At 33.7% G+C, this 24,087-nt stretch overlaps 1 protein-coding gene across 1 annotated transcript in view; it reads right to left on the bottom strand.

Annotated features, from left to right (window-relative positions):
• Positions 1-593: 593 nt before the first annotated feature.
• LOC148948851 (membrane progestin receptor gamma-like) overlaps positions 594-24,087 on the bottom strand; it is a 57,399-nt gene continuing 33,905 nt past the window's right edge. The window contains exons 2-3 of the mRNA XM_089094750.1: positions 5,632-5,878; positions 594-4,144 (exon numbers count right to left, since the gene is read on the bottom strand). Of these exons, the coding sequence (XP_088950876.1) occupies positions 3,189-4,144; positions 5,632-5,878 (1,203 nt within the window). The 3' untranslated portion in view covers positions 594-3,188. The remainder of the gene's footprint in view (positions 4,145-5,631; positions 5,879-24,087) is intronic.

Raw genomic sequence — 24,087 nt, 5'->3', positions numbered from 1 at the left:
GGAGGAGGAGGTAAACGCTTAGACCCGTAGAAAGTGACAGGGTGAAGGGAACCCCATTAAAAGACATAAAAAAAGAGAAATGTGGATTTAAGAGTTTATGACGTCCGATTTTCTTTGTTTTTGTGACAACAAAACAGAGCATCTTTATAAATCATCTTGACAGTAATTTATATAAAGACTTAAAAAAGCAAACAATTCCAACAAGGTTGAACATGTAAAGATTCTAACTTGTGTTTTACCCAATGTAAGTAAGGTGGTTGATTTGCACGAGGGTTCAGGTGCACGATTTTTGAGTTACACGGTGGTTGAGTTAGATGATGGTTGAGTCGCACAGTGGTTCAGATGTACGGTAGTTCAGTTATACGGTGGTTCAGTTGTACAGGGGTTCACTTACATGGTGGTTCAGTTACACGGGGGTTTAGTTAAATAAGGGTTGAGTTGCACGAGGGTTCAGTAACACGAGGGTTCAGTAACACGAGGGTTCAGTTGCACGGGGGTTCATTTGCACGGGGGTTCAGTTGCACGGGGGTTCAGTTGCACGGTGGTTCAATTGTACGGTGGTTTAGTTGCACGGTGGTTCAGTTGCACAGTGGTTCAGTTACAGGGGTTCAGTTACACGGTGGTTCAGTTACAGTGGAACCTAATTCCTCAATAAGAAAACAAAATTGTAATATACAGTTCAATTATCTTTATTCGGCAAAGCGATAATAAATATTTACAAAACAGAATAACAAAACTAATGTAAAAATCTAGAATTATAAATTTTGTTTCTGCTTACTTTACAAGGCACAAATTCACTGACGTGAGATATATACAAAAACACAGAAAAATACATGAAAATTAGCAATAATTTTACCGGAAATTAACATAAATCAAAAGAAGAATAATATTCCGGGAATTTAAATTCAAGATTTTTCCTGAAGGATGAATACTTCGTATTTTGGGCTTGTCATTGTAATAGAATAAAACCTAAGAAAACTTGCAAGCATTAAAGAATAAATCATAGATTCGCCAGTACACTATTCCGCATAAAAATCTGTTTGTCATTGTCCGTTCATGTCTGTTTTATTTTATTTAACTTGAAATGTCATGTAAATAATCGAATTCGAAGTGAAAACACAATTTTCCTAGACAAGAAAATAGCGTCAACAGTAATGCCTTGTCTTAAATATCGGTATTTAAACAGGTTTTAAGTCATTCTCTGAGAAAATATGTAAGGATTTATCAATCTTCTACAAAATATGTGGGAAATCAAAACTTAAGACAGAGAGAACAAAAAGTAAGAGAGCTCTAATTCTTGAAATACTCCTATTATACAACCGTTCAGATTCTGATCAGTGGCTTTAATTAGGAGGGGGGTGTACCCCCTAGATTTTTAGACCCTCCCCCATATTTCAAAAAATATCCGTTTTTTACGTTTTTTCATTGAAACTTGTCAGTTTTGGTATTTTCATAAAAAATGAAAAATTGCCCCCCCCCCTCCCTAAATTTTTGTGAGCTGGTGACACTGAATCTTAATCAAATAGTAAAAATAGAATCGCAGTGTAATCTTTTCTCTGTTTGTGATTCCTGTCTTAAAACTTCAAAGGGAATTTCTTATGCTAAATATTTGTCAGGCGCTTATTTCCGGAGGGGGTTACGTTGGTGAAAACACAAAAGGCCAGCCAATTATGTAAACAAAATGAGAAATGTGGTAAAAATGTGAGTCACTTGGCGAGGAAGGATCATGGCCGCGAAATCATGGCCTTGATTTAGGCCATGATCCAAATCAAGGATCATGGCCTTGATTTGGATCAAGGCCAAATCCTTGATCCAAATCAATTTTTTTTCGATCAATATTTTTACGATTGATTGTAAAATTTTTGTTAATCTCATATAAGACTGGTTAGTCTCATTTTCCATTGGTTGAATAAATTTTCCATTGACCTAGTATAATACGCCGCTTTTTTTAATTTAATTTTCTTCCTCCTCCTCGGAAACCAATTAATGTAACTCAATTAATCAATTAAATCAATCAATGCATGATTTCGCGGATCAAGGATCATAGGAGGCCATGATCCAAATCAATGTGAGCCATTTGGGGAGGAAGGATCATGGCCTCCGTATGAATGCGTCTTACTCGTGGCTTTTCTACTTGTCGCACGTGACTTTTCAATTGTAGTTTGCAATTTTAAAAAATTCATGAAAAGGACATAGTCTTTTATAAGAAAAAATATGGATTATAAAAATTTCAAATTATTTGCAGATTCGCGTTTACCCATTTTTGTCCTTTTACCCAGTTGATGTACTTTTGTGTTTATTAGAATGAGACTTTGCCTATTTCAAAAACAAATTACACCAATACAAGACAAAATGGAAGAGAGTGAGAAAGAGATAGAGAGAGAAAGAGTGAGAAAGAAAGAGAGAAAGAGAAAGAAAGAAAGAGATACAGAGAGAGAAGGATAGAGGGAGAGAGAGAAAGAGATAGAGAGAGAAAGAGTGAGACAGAAAGAGAGAAAGAGATAGAGAGAGCGAAAGAGAGAGAGAGAGAGAGAGAGAGAGAGAGATTTATAATTGCAAAGATTTACACAGCCAAATTTTTGGGGAGATCAGAGAATGGCTCCAAGGGGAGGAGGGTTTGTTGTAGGAAAAAAACCTTTATTTTAAAGGTATATGGGCTATTTTTCATTGTACTTTGGTTTTTGCTTCACACAATTTTCCGGGGAATATCCATAAGTGGTCTTTAAAGAGATACTTGAAAATCTATCTTATTTTGAAATAGCATATTCTGTATTGCGAAGAAGTATCACAAAAACAAAATGTGGACAACATGAGAAGGTTGATAACTGAATTTGAAAACATGTAAGAAATTTTAAAATTTTCAGATGAGATAAGTAATATTTTGTAACTATGTTACGGGATATTCTTAATTCACAATACATAATAACTGAATTGAAAGTCATCAACTTATTAACACTCACAACATCACAAACATCATTTTAAGAAAACTAGGAAGGGGGGGGGCAAAAGGCATACTACAGCCTACAATTGCCCATATCTTGGTAATAATTGACCATTTAAAGATTTAATTAGACCAAGGAGTATTGAAGACGAAGTAAAGGTTATGAAATTCGTTCAACTGTTACTGAATAACACTGTTGCCACTTACATAATAGCAAGACTAGTTACTTGAATAACCTAAAACAACCTTACATTCGTTTCTTTTCAACCGGCATAATTTCGTTATCACAACTAAAGAGTACGTACAAACTAAAGGAAAAAAGTACAATAAAAATGGACAAAATCACAGTCAGAGGTAGCAACAAGCTAGAAAAAGAGTCCAGCAACATACCATTTTCCGTTAAGAATTCTCTCCTTTGGTCAACATCGATCAATATACCCTGCATTTGGAAATGGGTTGCCAATACCCCAAAAACGTGCAAAAAATGATGCGAGTTACCGAACAAATCGAATCTTCCAGGGAAAAATTTTTCAGGTATATGCGTGGCATAGCAGAACGTTGCCACGCCCATGGCTGCCATCTGCAAATAATGATAAGTCGCAGACATATCACAGGGCGATTCCCCCATGAGAATACTAGTTTTTGACATTTCATTTACAGAGCAGGTAGCAATTCTGCTAACAAGGGGTATTTCAGTCCAAATATATGCAACAGCGAACCATCCAATCCGTAAGGTTTTTTGTAGAACCCGCTTTTCGTCGGGTATAAATCTTGAATAACAAGTAAACACAGCAGAAATAATACTACTGGTACCAGCAACGTAGAGGAAACTTCTTTCAAATTCAACGTGAAAAAGGTTTGCTGGAAAGACATAAGCTCTGTATGCTAAAGCTGAACCAAATGAATAAATACTAATTGCTCCGTAATCTAAGAAAAAACAAATATGACGCGCATTAAAATGAAGACAAGAAAAGCCGTGAGCTAAGCTTGACATGAAAGGGTATAGAAAAGCAGCAAAGAAATAAGAGATTAAAGGCCAAACGTAGACGTCATTCCAAAAATCGTATTTTTCGTATAAATGCTGGAACTTGACGACGAAGTACGTCGCTGCTAGGAAATGACTCCAGAAATTAAGAGTTTCGTTAGTTGGACTGATCAAACTCAGGAATGCCTCAGATACTGTGCAAACGTCAGGGCGGTAGCCTGGAAATAAGAAAAAAATTATGGATGTTTATTGTTGGCGTAAATTCAAAGAAATCCTGGCGGAGGACAAACTTATTTTTTAATAAACAACCAAAGCGGGGGAACTAGCAAACATCCAGTAGATGGAAAAATTCCTGTTTTTATTCTATCGATAATAAGGCATGTAATATAAAAGATGCTATCATCATAATAAAAAATTTAGTCCTAAAAATTTTGAATCAATAATTTTACTTCTATTTTCATACATTGCAACTGTATTATAGGATTCTGGAGTCGAAAGCTACAATTTATTTATTTTTTTATCCTTGTTACTTGTACCGGTACTTGCGAATTTAACCTTTCCAATAGAAATTAATTTATAGTCCTAGAAAGGTTCTTAGTTGATTAATTGATCCAAACCTTGTTTTGTTGTGATCAAGGCTGGTCTTTCCTATTGCACTAGGCTCAGGGTTGGGGAGGATTGCACCTATCCCTTTTTTGTGCATTAGTGCAAGTCTATGTCTTTATCTTCCCGCATTAAATGTTGAATATCATTTTACGCTTTGAGATGCTTTCAAACTAGATATACAGAAAGCTCATAAAATGATGACTATGCATTTTAAATCAAATAAATTAATTTATCAATTCAATTGGATTATCCATTGCAACGATTTATGGCCGCAACTGCTTTTTGCTGGGATTCGTCATTGTTAGCTTATTTAGATTCCTACATTTTATACGGAACAAAAATGAAATGAGCTCATGTCAGAGTTATTTCTGAGGGGGGGGGGGCAACCGGAGCAGTTGTCTTGGGCACTTTGGCTTGGGGGGCGCCTAGGTTGGGAATTTCTCACTTTGATTCAGTTTTTTTGCTTATATTTGTGGCGCTGCAATTAATTTTTCCCCGGGCGTCACCAAAACTAGGAACGGCTCTGGCTTTAATTTACTTTCGAAGGGATGGGAGCCTGGAAAATTGTTTTCGGAGGGATTTTAGAAATTTGTGCACTGGCATAGTGCCACATTTTACTTGATATCATACAATTTCACGCATTTTAGTATTCCTTTTGTATCCTAAAGAAGGGGGGGGGGGAGGAGAGTAAAATACCCAGTCCGTGTTGTCCTTCTAGTGTCTGTGATCAAGATTTAAGAAAAAAAGATAAGGAAGGTGCCCGTTATTGAAATTAAATTATAAAATAAATAGAATAATATAATAAAAATGGCTGACTCTCGACTTAGGCTAATTTGTGCATTTCTTTAAGTTGATTGGGTCTGCGGTCTGCAGGTCTGCAGGAGCGCCCACTTTCCGCCACCTGGTGTACATATCAGAGCGCCACGTGTGCTGCAAAGTGACGCCACGCTTGGCACGTAACAAATGATGTACATGAAGTCTGAAAATGGGTGCTCCCCAAATTCAGTCACTAGGGGAGTTGAGAGTAAGAACAAACGGTCTGCCATCTCCCCCCAGTGGGTTCAAACTAGCTGAAATTTAAATAAAAAAGGAATCATACCAGATAAAATGGCTGGTTCTCGACTTGATTCGTGCACTTGTTCAAAAGACAATACTTCAATGCGCCGATTTAAGACTCTTCTGTAGGCACTCGTAGACTGTTGCAGGTAAATTTCAAACTGTTTATGCACTCCCAAAGGAAATGGCAAATTTGGTGATTTAAAGCGTGCATTCCACAGCAGATTATTTGATTCAATCGCATCCACTCTCCCGTACACTCTATTTGTCTCGTTCTTCTTGAAATTCGCCTTAAAGTAATATTTGTTATAGCTCGGGTATATTCTTATAAAGAAAAAAAACCATCAAAGCACAAAAAAGAATAAATTCGACCATCCCAAATCCAAATACACTATGTAAGAAATTCAATGTTTTGAATCTGCAAGCCGAAGAGCATTTTGGTAAACTGAAAAATATAGATGTATACGTAATGCGTTCAAAAAAAAGAAGAAATTTTTCCTTTTGTTTCATCGGCTGTGGTTAGACTAAGGCAATGCTTCTTTTTCCTTTTTTGGTACTATTCTCAGTAACGAACATGCAAATTCTGAGCCATATATGTATATAGTGCGTAGTTTTTGCTTTGCGGTCATTATTTTACAACGTAGTTTTGATTTACCGAGATTTTCTGTATCTTTTACGGAAACTCTCTACTTGTTCATTGTATATCAATGACAGGAACGTTTGAAGGAATTCATTTTAGGTGGAGGAGAAACACGGGTGACATGAACTCAGAATTCTTAAAAAAAATTAGGCTTGCAAAGCTTTCTGGGGATTTTGCAAAGGGTTGAAGAAAGCTTTGTCTCTTAAGAAACTTTAAAAATATTGGTACTTTCCCATTACATGGGCACCTCGGCTATAGACAGTCGAATGAATGCAGTGATGGAGACTCGTAAAGCGGATAATTGCTATCTAAATTGATCGAAGAGCTTGGTTTCTCATTGAATTTACAATATTTAAAGTGTTGTTTTTGGGGTTTAGGGGGAGAAAAAGGTACCTAGGATAGGTTAGGTTACGTTTTTAATACATGCAACGCTTTACCCCCCACCCCCATCCCCTAAGGTGCAAATATATAGCCCAAATTTGTTTATAAACTATTATATATTCATCCTATTTTATTTCATTAGCATTAGCCAATCTTGACTTTTTAGAAGTGCCCATATAAAGGGAAAGTACTAAAATATTCACCAACATTTCGTCAACAACACAGGGGGAAGCTGCCTGGTCCATCCTCATCCCGCCCCATGGTGACCATTGGGACTAAATCCGTCAGAGTCAAGGAATGGTAAACTGTAATAAACTATAGGGTAAATCAATTAGATGAAAGAGGGGGACTGGATTTGACCCCAACCCATGCCCTGCATCTATAAGAGCCAGGAATAATTGAATTATTGTCTCCGAGAGGGATACTTTAAAGTAGAGTCCAAGAGTCCAACAACCGAGAGTTCAAGTAACACCTTCTGGGGGTGATTATAGGAAGCAATTCTCAGCAATTGCTGGTACTTGTGCAGAATCTGGTAAGTGCGCGACAATTGTATTGCAAAGATTTTTATGAAAACAGGTTTACTCTGCCTTGTGAAGTATAAACAAAAGGTTTCTCACTCCAGGATTTATATTCAAACTTTAGTTTTTTGGGCTTTAGGGGGACGAAAAGGTACCTTTGTTTGGTTAGGTTAGGTTACGTCTTTAATATGTGCTATGCTTTACCCCCCCCCCCCTTATGTGCAAATATATTGCCCAAATTTGTTTCTGAACTATTATATTTTCATCCTATTTTGTTTATTTCAATAGCATTAACGAAACTTCACTTATCCCGCACTTACTAGATTCTACACAAGCACCACCTAATCCATCAGTGAGCTGTAAGATCTTAGAAAAAAGATGAGTTAAAAAACGATAATCTTTGCAGAAAGATGTAAGATCTTAGTGCTAAAAAACGGGCCTATTTACTTAGAGATTGTATTTACTGCATTAATCATTGTCTTCACAAATTTCCTTGTTATCTTTTCTTATTTTGTATGACAGTGGATATCAAAGTTTCCAAAACTGAAATTCTTTGTTGTGGTTTCCTCTTTTTCAAATCATGTATCATTTAAAATAAACAAGTTGAAGGCGAGGGGGAGCTGATTTCCCACCATCTGGTGTACCTATCGGAACGCTACGTGTACCGCGCAGTTCCGCCACGCTTGGGACAGTCCCCAAAACGCTAGGCACACTCCCTAAAACGCTTGGCACAGTTCCACCACGCACGGCATACGCCATCTGGCCAGAGACAGTTTTAGAGGGGGGAGAGGTAGAGGTGGTACTTGCCCTGCGCGCAGAAACTTAAGGGGCGCAAAATTTCAAATAAATAATCTAACAGTTATAATAATTTTGTAATTTTTGAAATTTTATTTTAAAATAAAATAGGGTGCATAAATCTAAGCAAAATTAATCCGAATTTTTCATTTTTTCCGTATCTTCATCGCCATTCCTTGAAAATAGAACTAGTTTAATTAACTTTAAAGTTCTTTGTGATATTTTGTATTCAAATTTTGTTAATAGGCTAAATGAAAATGAATTTCAAGGCTAAATGAAAACTGAAATGAAAATTCAGTTAATAAATGAGAATTTTGTTAAAGTTTGGCCTGAAAGTTTTTGGAAGACATGGGTGGGGGGAGGGGGATAATCAATGTTTGGCCTCGGGCACAAGAGAGGCAAGAACCTCCACTGTATGTGGTGTACATGGTGTCTGAGAGAGGGCAACCCTCGGTTAAAGTCATTGTGAAAGAAGAGATACAGTATCAGAATCAATAAGCATGAATGTCACCCACACCCATGCAGATGCAAGTGCATCATCTCGAATAGTATATTTCCATAGAAAGATGAACAGGGAGGGAAATCAGAAACAAGGGAAAACAAATACAGACAAGAATAGAAAATTAGCAATTAAATCAAAATAGAGACAAATGCACAACTGATAAAAATATATTGGAAAAAAATAGCTTAGATTTCGATCTTAAGTTTATATGTTTTTTATCAAACAGTTCGAGGTAACGAACTGTAAGTAAGGAGCGACGCGGCTGAATAGTAACCGAAACTCTAAAAAACTCTAAGAATTTTAATATCAATAGATACGTCAAAATAATCAGCTTATCTTGCTGATTCCAAATATATAAAATTAATCAGGTTTAGTGTTACCCATCAAAAGTAACGAGCCTGAGAAAATTTGCTTGATCTTCGAAAAAGGGGGGGAAATCCCTTAAAAGTCAAGGAATCTTAATCAAACTCACATCATGAGATTCAGCATATCCGAGAACCCTACTGTAGAAGTTTGAAGCTCATATATACAAAAATGTGGAATTTTGGTATTTTTGCCAGAAGACAGACCACGCGTGTTTATTATTATTTTTTTTTTTTCCAGGGGTGATCATGTCAAAATAATAGTTCTAGCAGATCGGGAGAAGGTGTATTTGAATGGAAATTGAAAGTTTTAGTCCCCTTTAAGTGACCAAAAAGATTGGAGGGCAACTAGCCCCCCTTTTCCCCAAAGTTGTCAGATCAAAGTTCTGAGATAGTCATTTTGTTCAGCATAGTTGAAAAATCCAACAACTATATCTTTAGGGGTAACATGACCCCCCACAGTCCGTGGGGAGAGGCCAGTGAGTTATGAAATTTGCCCATTGTTTACGTATAGTAATTGTTATTAAGAAACATATAGCCATTTTTCAGGGGGAGGGGGTTTTTGTGCTTTTGGTGGGTTTCCATAGGGAGAGTTTTCCGTGGGGAAGGGAATTTCTGGGGGTGGAGTGAACTTTACAGGGGAAATTTTTACAATGGGAGGATTTGACAGAATTCGTATACGAAATTCTTTTTATTTGTCTTACTTTCTCTTCGCCAGCTCAATTTTGCATGTGGAGATGTTCTGGGGGAATTATCCATGGGGCTTTTTTCAGTGTGTTTGGATTTTTGAATTAAAATCAAGTATTTTGCAGTAGGCATCAAGACATGGCTCATTATAGAAAAAGCCAAGACAGATAGTCCGAGTGATTGAGAGGCATCTCTGGGATAAGCTCTTTTTAGGATTGTATAAAAACAATGTCATTTCATTTGTTGATAGATAAGTCTATCTATTATCCGTCCACAGGTCATTCCTAGGGCTGAACTAAGGTAGATAGTCAAAGAATTAACGGATGAAAGATTGGATTGATTTTGGGTTGACGTGTGACGGACAATGTCCACTGGACCTGTATGCAAAATTTGGGACTGAATTTGCTTGGACCCACAGGCGGTGAACAAGTGAAACAAAATGAAACAAACGATGTATATATATATATATATATATATATATATATATATATATATATATATATATATATATATATATATATATATATATATATATATATATATATGGCCATCTGATATATGTCTTACGCCATGATTTTACCGAAAATTCCGGCAGGTGTTGGTCAAGGGATTAAAGGAAATTCTAAAATCATTTGAATTCTTTTTATTCGAACAATTTTGAATAATATCAGCGTATTCTTGTTTCTTGCCAACAATCTATAACAACCTCACTCTATTGTATTTGAAGTTCTTCTTGTTTTACTATAAATGGTCAAAGTCAGAGAAACTAAAGATCAAAAGAATTTGCCTGTGGCATCAAAGTCCATTTTTAGTCAAAATCTTTCGACCTTTCAGTTAGAAATATTTCTGTTAAATATGGAGATAGGGAGAATTTACCCTTCTAACCTCCTTACTTTGAAGAATATATGTGAGCTATCCCGCCATATAGGTGCTGAGGATCAGCAGCTCCCTCTTATTGAAGTTTTTTTTACATCTTTAAATTAACAATAATATATATATATATATATATATATATATATATATATATATATATATATATATATATATATATATATATATATATATATATATATATATATATATATATATATATATATATATATATATATATATATTATTAAATATATTTAATTAAAATCAAGTAGTTGCAGGCATCAAGACATGGCTAATTTTAGAAAAGGCCAAGACAAATAGTTCAAGAGAGTAAGAGGCAAATCTGAGAAAAGTCCTTTTTAAGATTGTATAAAAATTATGTTATTTCATTTTTTGATAGATCTATCTATCTAAGTCTATCTATCATCCATCCATGGGTCATTCCTAGGGCAGAAATAAGGTATATAGTCACAGAATAAAGGGAAGAAAGATTGGATTGACTTTGGGTTGTCGCGTGACGGACAATGTCCTCTGGACTTGCATGCGAAATCTGGGACTGAATTTGCTTGGACTTACAGGCGGCGGCGAACAAGTGAAGCCTAAGCCTAATAGGCTTGGCCGCTTGTGGTCTAAAGGTAGAATACCGTGTCATAAATATTGACATGTTGGACATATGACCAACAAGTCCCCTAGAATTGCAGGCAAACGGTGAAACCTATAGTTTCCCAAGTGTTTGGTTAAATGGCAGGGGTAAACGAAGGAAGTAAGTATGACTCTCTTATTGGACAAATACTTGTGTGTTAGCTTTTGGAAAGGCACCCCTGCCTAGAGTCTCTGGCAGGTTGACCAAGAATTTAAAATTGACGTAGGACCGTTAGATTGCCTGGAATAAGAGACAAACAAGGCACGCCCGCCTATGGTCTTAGGCAGGTTGACCAAGAATTTACAATTGATACAGGACCGTTAATTTGCTAGGAATGACAGGCAAACAAGCGTTTAAAGCCTAATAGTGAGGGCCCCAACTACCTAGAGTGTCAGGTAGGCAAGTGACCCAACTTATATAACTGAGACATTTGCACTAACAAAAAATTAATTCAATATTAGTTGGACCAACAAGTTGCCTGGAATTGTTAGGGAAATACCACACTGGACACGGAAAGGGGATGGACGCGGAAGGGGGATTTCCGGAGTGATCGAGAAAACGATTAGAAATTGAAGTCTTCTTCAAATAAAAGTATGCTAAGGAGAATTTGTCAGGCTGAACTGTCCGCAGGAAATTTTACGGAGGGAGATTTTCGGCGAGGATGAAACTGCTCGGAGGGAATCTTACAGAGGGGGGGGGGTATTTTACATGGTATGAAAAATTTCCACGGAGAATTTCCTCGTGAGAAGGGGGAGGGTATGAACGGTGAACCAGATTCACTGGCATTATTTGAATCTGGCCAGAAATTAAAAAAAAAACTAGTTTTTTTCTAACTGAAAGTAAGAAGCCACATTAATACTCGAAACGAACAGAAATTATTCCGTATATCTAAGAGTTGTCCCCCTCCTTAATACCTTCGTTTGTGTTCATAACTTCGACAACTGATCCCACTCTTTTAAAAACAGTTCTTAAAAGTACTAGTTTTTCGTCCAGAGTAATAAGGTTTTTTATAAGGCCTAAGTGACATTGAACACAGGAAAGGATATTGTCAAAGCGACAACCCCTTCACGTACGGAATAATTTCTATTCGTTTTGATTTTTAATTACTATCAGATTCACCTTGTATATTTCCTTAGAAAGATAAATTAGAACGGCGAGAGACATAAATAACAAGGGAAGACAAATGCAGATAAAAATAGAAAATTAGCGATAACATCAAAGTAAAGACAAATATAAGTAGAAAGGCCTCAGGAGGTCCCATTGCTCACCCCTGCTGCCACCTACAACTTTTTTACATAATTTATGCATGTTTTTATGTCTGTTCGTTGTCAGTGAGAATGGAAAAACAGAATTTTTCTCACTTGAAAAAACATGAATTTTCTCACATTGAAGGATGTTTTCTTGGACGGTTATGTGTGTTGGTCAATTTATTTGATGTTTTTCATGGATGTCAACAGAAATTCATGTCTGTTTTATGGTTCGTTGTCAGTGAGAATGAAAAAACAGGAACTTTCTCACATTTATGGATGTCAACAGCAATTTATGTCTGTTTTATGTCTGTTCGTTGTCAGTGAGAAACAAACATGGCTTCTTTGATCTTTAGGCTAACCTAACCTGAGAACTTGATTTACATAATCGGCGGGGAAATTATTGATTCACGAAGGGGGAATTAAGAAACAAACATGGCTTCTTTGATCTTTAGGCTAACCTAACCTGACAAATTGATTTTCATAATCGTTAGGGGAATATATTGATTCACGAAGGGGGAAAACGAAGAAACATTATGGCTTTCTTTATTCTTAGGTCTGAGGGATAAACGTTCTTTAGGTCAGAGAGAAAAATTAATGTTCTATTTTTAAATAGGGCTTCATTGATCTGTACTGTCAAGAATTAGAAATGACATCAATTGTTAGCTTGGAATTATGTAGGAGGCTAAAGAGATAGAAATTCTATTTTGAAATATGGCTTCACTGAGCTTCAAGTCAGAGAGATAAATTAATATTCTAACGAAACCTTAATAGTGTAGCTAGGAGCATTTATGAGATGAAGAGATTAACGTAGGAAAGGGTTTCCTAGAAATTTGAAATGTGAAAGCACAGAGATGCCAAAAACAAAAGGAACACGCTGAGATTACTTTTAGGGGATTATTTGGGTGAAACGGTTTTAGACATTTTAGGGAATTATTTCGGCGAAACAGTTAGAGACATTTTAAAAGATGATTTTAGAAAGGGTTTTAGAAGAGGTTTTGAGTGTGGTCGTTATAGTAAACAAGTTCTATTTGAACAGTGTCGTGAGGTCCTCTACCCCAACCCCAAAGGGCCCCGATCGCCCTACCCCTATCCAAAGGGCTCCGCTCCCCATACCCCAATCTCGAAGGAACCCCCCGGTCCCCAAAGGTTCCCCGGGCTCCCACCCGGCCCCCCAGACCCCCAAAGGCCCTCCCCGGGCCCCGTCGTTGGTTGGTGTATGTTGTCTGTAAACTATGTTTTGGGGTGTATGGGGTGCTATTTTTGACTTTTATGAGTTGGATTTATTAGTCTTTCATAGGTATGTGTTGTCTGAAACCTATGATTTGGGATGGGTGGTTTGCTATTTTGACTTTTCTGAGCTGGATTTCTTAGCCTTTCATAGGTGTCTGTTGTCAGAAAATTATGATTTGGGATGTGTAGTTTGCTATTTGGACTTTTCAGAGCTAGGATTCTTAGTCTCTCATAGGTGTTTGTTGTCTGAAACTTCTAGTTTGGGATGAGTAGTTTGGTATTTCAGACTTTTATGAGCTAGGCTTTCCTAGTATATCGTAGGTGAATGCTGTCAGAAAATTATGATTTGGGATATGTAAATTACTATTTCGGGCTTTTCTGAGCTAGATTTCTTAGTCCCTCATAGGTGTTTGTTGTCTGAAACCTATAGTTTGGGATGAGTAGTTTGCTATTTTTGACTTTTCTGAGCTAGGTTTCTTAGCCTTTCATAGGTGTGTGTTGTCAGAAACTTATGATTTGGGATATATAAATTACTATTTTTGACTTTTCTGAGCTAGATTTCTTAGCCTTTCACAGGTGTTTGGTGTCTGAAACCTATAGTTTGGGATGAGTAGTTTGCTTTTGGACTTTTCAGAGCTTGATTTCTTAGCCTGTCGTGGGTGTGTGTTGACTGAAACTTATGATTTGGGATATGAAAATTACTATTTCGGGCTTTTCTAAGCTAGATTTCTTAGTCTTTCGTTGGTATGTGTTGTCTGAAACCTATGATTTGGGATTTGTAGTTTTGCTTTTTGGACTTTTCAGAGCTAGGATTCTTAGTCCCTCATAAGTGTTTGTTGTCTGAAACCTATAGTTTGGGATGAGTAGTTTGCTAATTCAGGCTTTTCTGAGCTAAGGTTTCTTAGTATTTCATAGGTGTGTGTTGTCTGAAACTTATGACTTGAGGTGTCTAATTTGCTATTTCAGGCCTTTCTGAGCTAAGGTTTCATAGTATTTCGTAGGTGAATGTTGTCTGAAACTTATGATTTGGGATATGTAAATTACTATTTCGGGCTTTTCTAAGTTAGATTTCTTAGTCCTTTGTTGGTGTGTGTTGACTGAAACCTATGATTTGGGATATAAGGTTCTTAGTCTTTCGTTGGTGTGTGTTGTCTGAAACCTATGATTTGGGATTTGTAGTTTGCTTTTTGGACTTTTCAGAGCTAGGATTCATAGTCCATCATAGATGTTTTTTGTCTGAAAACTATAGTTTGTGATGAGTAGTTTGCTATTTCATGCTTTTCTGAGCTAAGGTTTCCTAGTATTTCGTAGGTGTGTGTTGTCTGAAACTTATGATTTGAGGTGTGTAATTTGCTATTTCAGGCTTTTCTGAGCTGCTAAGGTTTCATAGTATTTCGTAGGTGATTGTTTTCTGAAACTTATGATTTGGGATATGTAAATTACTATTTCGGGCTTTTTTAAGCTAGATTTCATAGTCTTTTGTTTATGTGTGATGTCTGAAACCAATGATTTTGGATGGGTGGGTTGCTATTTTTGACTTTTCTGAGCTGGATTTCTTAGACTTTCATAGATATGTGTTGTCTGAAACCTATGATTTGGGATGGTTAATTTGCTATTTTTGACTTTTCTGAGCTAGGTTTCTTAGCCTTTCATAGGTGCGTGCTGTCAGAAAATTATGATTTGGGATATGTAATTTGCTTTTTAGACTTTTCAGAGCTAGGATTCTTAGTCCCTCATAGGTGTTTGTTGTCTGAAACCTATCGTGTGGGATGAATAGTTTGCTATTTCAGGCTTTTCTGAGCTAAGGTTTCTTAGTATTTCATAGGTGTATGTTGTCTGAAACTTATGATTTGAGGTATGCAATTAGCTATTTCCGACTTTTCATAACCAGATTTCTTAGTCTTTCGCAGGTGTGTGGTGTTTGAAACCTATTACTGGGGATGGTGGGGTAACTATTTTTGGACTTTTCTGAGTTGGATTTCCTATCCTTTGATAGGTATGTGTTGACTGAAAACTATGATTTGTGAATGAGTGGTTTACTACGTTTGACTTTTATGAGTTAGATTTCTTAGCATTTCATAGGTGTGTGCTTTCAGAAAATTGTGATTTGGGAGGTGTAGTTTGCTTTTTGGACTTTTCAGAGCTAGGATTCTTAGTCCCTCATAGGTGTTTGTTGTCTGAAACTTCTAGTTTGGGTTGAGTAGTTGGATATTTCAGGCTTTTCTGAGCTAAGGTTTCTCAGTATTTCGTAGGTGAAGCTTCCACGTCAGTTTTAAGTTCACCAAGACATAAAAAATTTAACGTTCAGTTCTAATTTTTCCATAGAAGATAGGAAAAGTTATACTATGATTGTGATTATTTTCTATTAAGATAGAAAGTTTCACTTTAATTCTAAATTTTCTTAAATTCACTTCCGACTTTTCTCAGAGATGAAAAAATTTAAAGTTCAATTTAAAATTTTCTCAACAAAGTCAAGGAAAGTTCAAGTTCTCTTCTGAATTTTCTCAATGAAAAAGAAATTAGTCATTGATCATTTCTATTTTTCCAAATAATATAAAAATTTTCCGCTTTAGTCCAGATCTGTCTCGAAGAGATGAGAAATTTAAAATACTGTTCCAAATTTTTCACAGAAGATAAAAAAGTTCAAGTTCTCTTCGGAATTTTCCCAAAGAACACAATTCAATTCTAATTTCTCCAGAGAAAACAAAAATCTTCCACTTCAGTTATTTATTTTACAAAGACATAAAGAAATTTAGAGTTCAATTCTAAATTTTTCGGTGGAAGATAGAAAAAGTAATACCATACTTGTGAATATTTTCACGAAAGATAAAAAGTTCTAGTTCAATTTTAAATTTTCTCAACGAAGCGAAGAAAAGTTCAAGTTCCCTACTGAATTTTACCAAAGAACACAATTCAATTCTAATTTATCCAGAGAAAATAAAAATCTTCCACTTAAGTTCTTTATTTCACAAAGACATAAAGAAATTTAAAGTTCATTTCTAAATTTTTCAGTGGAAGATAGAAAAAGTAATACCAGACGTGTGAATATTCACCCGGAAGATAAAAAGTTCTAGTTCATTTTAAAATTTTCTCAACGATGTGAAGAAGAATTCAAGTTCTCTTCTGAATTCTACCAAATAACACAATTCAATTCTATTTTCAGCAGAGAAAATAAAAATCTTCCACTTCAGTTCTTTATTTCACAAGGACATAAAGAAATTTAAAGTTCAATTCAAAATTTTTCGGTGGAAGATAGAAAAAGTAATACTATACTTGTGAATATTTTCACGGAATATTAAAAGTTCTAGTTCATTTTAAAATTTTCTCAACGAAGTGAAGAAAAGTTCAAGTTCACTACTAAATTTTACCAAAGAACACAATTCAATTCTAATTTCTCAAGAGAAAACCAAAATCTTCTACTTAAGTTGTTTATTTTAAAGAGACATAAAGAAATTTAAAGTTCAATTAAAAATTTTTCGAAGGAATATAGAAAAAGTAATACCATACTTTTGAATATTTTACCAGAAGAAAAAAAGTTCTATTTCAATTTTAAATTTTCTCAAAGAAATGAATAATAATTCAAGTTCTCTTCTGAATTTTACCAAAGAACACAATTCAATTCTAATTTAACCATAGACAATCAAAATATTACACTTCAGTTATTTATTTCACAAAGACATAAAGAAATTTAAAGTTCAATTCTAATTTTTTTGGTGGAAGATATAAAAAGTAATAGCATACTTGTGAATATTTTCTCGAAGAGATGAAAAATTTAAAATACTGTTCCAAATTTTTCACAGAAGATAAAAAAGTTCAAGTTCTCTTCGGAATTTTACCAAAGAACATAATTCAATTCTAATTTCTCCAGAGAAAAGATTAGGCTACTTGAACTAGGTTAGGCTAGGTTAGCCTACGTACGCGCGCGTACGTAGGCTGACCTAGCCTAACCTAACTTAACCTAACCTAACTTAATCTAACCTAACCTAACCTAATCATACACCTAACTTTTTGCCTGTCTCTCACCTAACCTAAGGTAACCTAAGTGAAGCGTACTTAGGCTAACCTAACTTAACCTAACCTAATCTAACTTAATCTAGCCTAACCTAACCTAACCATACTCGCCGAAAAATGTTAGGTTAACTTATCATGAGCGCTCATGATAATTTAAACTAACCTAACCTAACTTAAAGATGTAGAAATGTTTCTATTTATTTATTAATATTTATTTATACCTAACCTAACCTATTGTTTTGGAGGTTAGATGAACGAGTTTGAACGATTGTCTTTAATAATAGAACGAGTCACTCATTTTCTAATTAAAAAATTTGAGGGGTAAATCCATAAGACAATGGAGCTAAAATTTAATTTAAAACTAGAATAGAACTTTAAATTTTTCATCTCTTTGAGAAAAAAACAGAACTGAAGTGGAACCTTTTTATTTTCTTGGAAAAATTAGAAGAGAACTTTGAATTTTTTATGTCTTTGAGAAATTAATAACTGAAGTGGTAGCTTTTTTCATTTTCATTGGTGAAATTCAGAATTAATTTAACTTTTTTACTTTCTTTAAGAAAATTCAGAAGAGAACTTGAACATTTTGCACTTCTTTGAGAAAGCTCAGAATTAAAGTGACGCTTTTTATCTACGTGTCGAAGATTCAAAATCAATGTATAAATTTTTCTATCTTCTATGAAAAATTTGGAACAGAGCTTTAAATTTTTCATCTCTTTGCAAAAAATCGGAACTGAATTTAAGAAAATTAGAATTAAAGTGAAACTTTTTATCTTCACTGGAAAATAATCACAATCATAGTATAACTTTTCCCATCTTCTACAGAAAAATTTAGAACTGAACTTTAAATTTTTTATGTCTTTGAGAAATTAAGAACTGAAGTGGAAGGTTTTTTCATTTTCATTGGTAAAATTCAGAATTTAGCTAACTTTTTTCTCTTCTTTAAGAAAATTTAGAAGAGAAATTTAAAATTTTGCACTTCTTCGAGAAAGCTCTGAATTAAAGTGGAGCTCCTTATCATCATGTTGAATATTCACAATCAATGTATAACTTTTTCTATCTTGTATGAAAAATTTGGAACAGAACCTTAAATTTTTCATTTCTTTGAGAAAAATCAGAACTGAATTTAAGAAAAATTATAAATAAAGTGAAAATTTTTATCGTCATGGAAAATTATCACAATCATAGTATTACTTTTCCCTTCTTTGATCTAAAAATTTTGGATAGAGCGTTATATTTCTTTATTTCATTGTAGAACTTAAAACTGAAGTGGAAGATTTTCGTTTTCTATTGAGAAATTAGACTTGAAGTATGTTATTTGGTAAAGTTCAGAAGAGAACTTAAACTTTTGTTCACTTTGTTGAGAAAATTTTAAATTGAACTAGAACTTTTTATCTTTCGGGAAAATATTCACAAGTATGGTATTACTTTTTCTATCTTCCACCGAAAAATTTGGAATTGAACTTTAAATTTCTTTATGTCTTTGTGAAATAATGAACTGAAGTGGAAGATTTTTATTTTCTCTGGTGAAATTAGAATTGAATTGTGTTCTTTAGTAAAATTCATAAGAGAACTTGAAATTTTATTAACTTCTTTGAGGAAATTGTAAATTGAACTAGAACTTTTTATCTTCCGGGAAAATATTCACAAGTATGATATTACTTTTTTTATCTTCCACCGAAAAATTTAGAATTGAACTTTAAATTTCTTTATGTATTTGTTAAATAAAGAACTGAAGTGGAAGATTTTTATTTTCTCTGTAGAAATTAGAATTGAATTGTGTTCTTTGGTAAAATTCCGAAGAGAACATGAACTTTTTTATCTTCTGTGAAAAATTTGGAACAGTATTTTAAATTTTTCATCTCTTCGAGAAAATATTCACAGGTATGGTATTACCTTTTCTATCTTCCACCGAAAAACTTAGAATTGAACTTTAAATTTCTTTATGTCTTTGTGAAATATAGAACTGAAGTGGAAGATTTTTATTTTCTCTGGTGAAATTAGAATTGAATTGTTTTCTCTGGTAAAATTCAGAAGAGAACTTGAATTTTTCTTCACTTCGTTGAGAAAATTTTGAATTGAACTAGAACTTTTTATCTTCCGGGAAAATATTCACAAGTATAGTATTACTTTTTCTTGTTTCCACCAAAAAATTTTGAATTGAACTTTAAATTTCTTTATGTCTTTGTGAAATAAAGAACTTAAGTGGAAGATTTTGATTTTCTCTAGTGAAATTAGAATTGAATTGTGTTCTTTGGTAAAATTCGGAAGAGAACTTGAATTTTTCTTCACTTCGTTGAGAAAATTTTAAATTGAACTAGAACTTTTTATCTTCCGGGAAAATATTCACAAGTATGGTATTACTTTTTCTATCTTCCACCGAAAAATTTAGAATTGAACTATAAATTTCTTTATGTCTTTGTGAAATAAAGAACTGAAGTGTAAGATTTTTGTTTTCTCTGGAGAAATTAGAATTGAATTATGTTCTTTGGTAAAATTCCGAAGAGAACTTGAGCTTTTTTATCTTCTGTGAAAAATTTGTAACAGTATTATAAATTTTTCATTTCTTCGAGAAAATATTCACAAGTATGGTATTACTTTTTCTATCTTCCACTAAAAAATTTAGAAGTGAAGTTTAAATTTCTTAATGTCTTTGTGAAATAAAGAACTTAAGTGGAAGATTTTTATTTTCTCTGGTGAAATTAGAATTGAATTGTGTTCTTTGATAAAATTCAAAAGAGAACTTGAATTCTTCTTCACTTCGTTGAGAAAATTTTGAATTGAACTAGAACTTTTTATCTTCCGGGAAAATATTCACAAGTATGGTATTACTTTTTCTATCTTCCATCGAAAAATTTAGAATTGAACTCTAAATTTCTCTATGTCTTTGTAAAATAAAGAACTTAAGTGGAAGATTTTTGTTTTCTCTGGAGAAATTAGAATTGAATTGTGTTCTTTGGTAAAATTCAGTAGAGAACTTGAATTTTTTTTCACTTCGTTGAGAAAATTTTGAATTGAACTAGAACTTTTTATCTTCCGGGAAAATATTCACAAGTATAGTATTACTTTTTCTTGTTTCCACCAAAAAATTTTGAATTGAACTTTAAATTTCTTTATGTCTTTGTGAAATAAAGAACTTAAGTGGAAGATTTTGATTATCTCTGGTGAAATTAGAATTGAATTGTGTTCTTTGGTAAAATTCGGAAGAGAACTTGAAATTTTCTTCACTTCGTTGAGAAAATTTTAAATTGAACTAGAACTTTTTATCTTCTGGGAAAATATTCACAAGTATGGTATTACTTTTTCTATCTTCCATCGAAAAATTTAGAATTGAACTCTAAATTTCTTTATGTCTTTGTGAAATAAAGATCTGAAGTGTAAGATTTTTGTTTTCTCTGGAGAAATTAGAATTGAATTATGTTCTTTGGTAAAATTCCGAAGAGAACTTGAGCTTTTTTATCATCTGTGAAAAATTTGGAACAGCATTTTAAATTTTTCATCTCTTCGAGAAAATATTCACAAGTATGGTATTACTTTTTCTATCTTCCACCGAAAAATTTAGAATTGAACTTTAAATTTCTTTATTTCTTTGTGAAATAAAGAAATTAAGTTGTATTTTTTTATTTTCTATGGTGAAATTAGAATTGAATTGTGTTCTTTGGTAAAATTCAGAAGAGAACTTGAATTCTTCTTCACTTCATTGAGAAAATTTTGAATTGAACTAGAACTTTTTATCTTCCGGGAAAATATTCACAAGTATGCTATTACTTTTTCTATCTTCCATCGAAAAATTTAGAAGTGAACTATATATTTATTTATGTCTTTGTAAAATAAAGAACTTAAGTGGAAGATTTTTGTTTTCTCTGGAGAAATTAGAATTGAATTGTGTTTTTTGGTAAAATTCAGAAGAGAAGTTGAACTTTTCTTCACTTCATTGAGAAAATTTTAAATTGAACTAGAACTTTTTATCTTCCGTGAAAATATTCACAAGTAGGGTATTACTTTTTCTATCTTCCACCGAAAAATTTAGAATTGAACTTTAAATTTCTTTATGTCCTTGTAAAATAAAGAACTGAAGTGGAAGATTTTTATTTTCTCTGGTGAAATTAGAATTGAATTGTGTTCTTTGGTAAAATTCTGAAGAGAACTTGAATTCTTCTTCACTTCGTTGAGAAAATTTTAAATTGAACTAGAACTTTTTATCTTCCAGGAAAATATTCACAAGTATGGTATTACTTTTTCTATCTTCCACTGAAAAATGTAGAATTGAACTTTAAATTTCTTTATGTCTTTGTGAAATAAAGAACTTAAGTGGAAGATTTTTATTTTCTCTTGATAAATTAGAATTGAATTGTGTTCTATGGTAAAATTCAGTAGGGGACTTGAACTTTTCTTCACTTCGTTGATAAAATTTAAATTTGAACTAGAAACTTCTATCTTCTGTGAAAATATTTACAAGTATTGTATTACTTTTTTTTTATTCCACCTAAAAATTTCGAATTGAACTCTAAATTTCTTTATGTACTTGTGAAATAGAGAACTGAAGTGGAAGAGTTATGTTTTCTCTGGAGAAATTAGAATTGAATTGTGTTCTATGGTAAAATTCCGAAGAGAACTTGAACTTTCTTATCTTCTGTGAAAAATTTGGAACAGTATTTTAAATTTTTCATCTCTTCGAGATAGATCTGAACTAAAGTGGAAAATTTTTATATTATTTGGAAAAATAGAAATGATCAATGACTAATTTCTTTTTCATTGAGAAAATTCAGAAGAGAACTTGAACTTTCCTTGACTTCGTTGAGAAAATTTTAAATTGAACTTTAAAGTTTTTCATCTCTTTGAGAAAAGTCGGAACTGAATTGAAGAAAATTTAGAATTAAAGTGAAACTTTCTATCTTCATAGAAAATAATCACAATCATAGTATAACTTTTCCTATCTTCTATGGAAAAATTAGAACTGAACTTTAAATTTTTTATGTCTTGGTGAACTTAAAACTGACGTGGAAGCTTCACCTACGAAATACTAAGAAACCTTAGCTCAGAAAAGCCTGAAATATCCAACTACTCATCCCAAACTAGAAGTTTCAGACAACAAACACCTATAAGGGACTAAGAATCCTAGATCTGAAAAGTCAAAAATGCAAACTACACCTCCCAAATAATAATTTTCTGAAAGCACACACCTATGAAATGCTAATAAATCTATCTCATAAAAGTCAAGAATAGCAAACCACTCATTCTCGAATCATAGGTTTCAGACACCACGCACCAAAGAAAGGCTAAGAAAACCAGCTAAGAAAAGTCAAAAAATAGCAATCCAATCATCCCAAATCATAGGTTTCAGACACCAAATACCTACGAAAGACTAAGAAATCTGGTTATGAAAAGTCTGAAATAGCAAATTGCATGCCTCAAATCATAAGTTTCAGACAACATACACCTATGAAATACTAAGAAACCTTAGCTCAGTAAAGCTTGAAATAGCAAACTATTCATCCCAAACTATAGGTTTCAGACAATAAACACCTATGAGGGACTAAGAATCCTAGCTCTGAAAAGTCTAAAAAGCAAACTACAAATCCCAAATCATAATTTTCTGACAGCATACACCTATGAAAGGCTAAGACACCTAGCTCAGAAAAGTCAAAAATAGCAAATTAACCATCCCAAATCATAGGTTTCAGACAACACATATCTATGAAAGGCTAAGAAATCCAGCTCAGAAAAGTCAAAAATAGCAACCCACCCATCCCAAATCATGGGTTTCAGACAACACACATCAACAAAAGACTATGAAATCTAGCTTAGAAAAGCCCGAAATAGTAATTTACATATCCCAAATCATAAGTTTCAGACAACATTCACCTACGAAATACTATGAAACCTAAGCTCAGAAAGGCCTGAAATAGCAAATTACACACCTCAAATCATAAGTTTCAGACAACACACACCTATGAAATACTAGGAAACCTTAGCTCAGAAATCCTGAAATAGCAAACTACTCATCCCAAACTATAGGTTTCAGTCAACAAACACCTATGATGGACTATGAATCCTAGCTCTGAAAAGTCCAAAAAGCAAACTATAAATCCCAAATCATAGGTTTCAGACAACACACACCAACGAAAGACTAAGAACCTTATATCCCAAATCATAGGTTTCAGTCAACACACACCAACAAAAGACTAAGAAATCTAACTTAGAAAAGCCCGAAATAGTAATTTACATACCCCAAATCATAAGTTTTAGACAACATTCACCTACGAAATACTATGAAACCTTAGCTCAGAAAGGCCTGAAATAGCAAATTAGACAACTCAAATCATAAGTTTCAGACAACATACACCTACGAAATACTAAGAAATCTTAGCTCAGAAAAGCCTGAAATAGCAAACTACTCATCCCAAACTATAGGTTTCAGACAACAAACACCTATGAGTGACTAAGAATCCTAGCTCTGAAAAGTCCAAAAGCAAAACTACAAATCCCAAATCATAGGTTTCAGACAACACACACCAACGAAAGACTAAGAAATCTAGCTTAGAAAAGCCCGAAATATTAATTTACATATCACAAATCATCAGTTTCAGTCAACACACACACACTTTAT

This window comes from Artemia sp. Qi Xiang Cuo, chromosome 9 (assembly GCF_049724085.1).
Source record: "Artemia sp. Qi Xiang Cuo chromosome 9, ASM4972408v1, whole genome shotgun sequence".
NCBI lineage: Eukaryota > Metazoa > Arthropoda > Branchiopoda > Anostraca > Artemiidae > Artemia > Artemia sp. Qi Xiang Cuo.
This window is presented reverse-complemented; position numbering and strand designations above follow the sequence as displayed.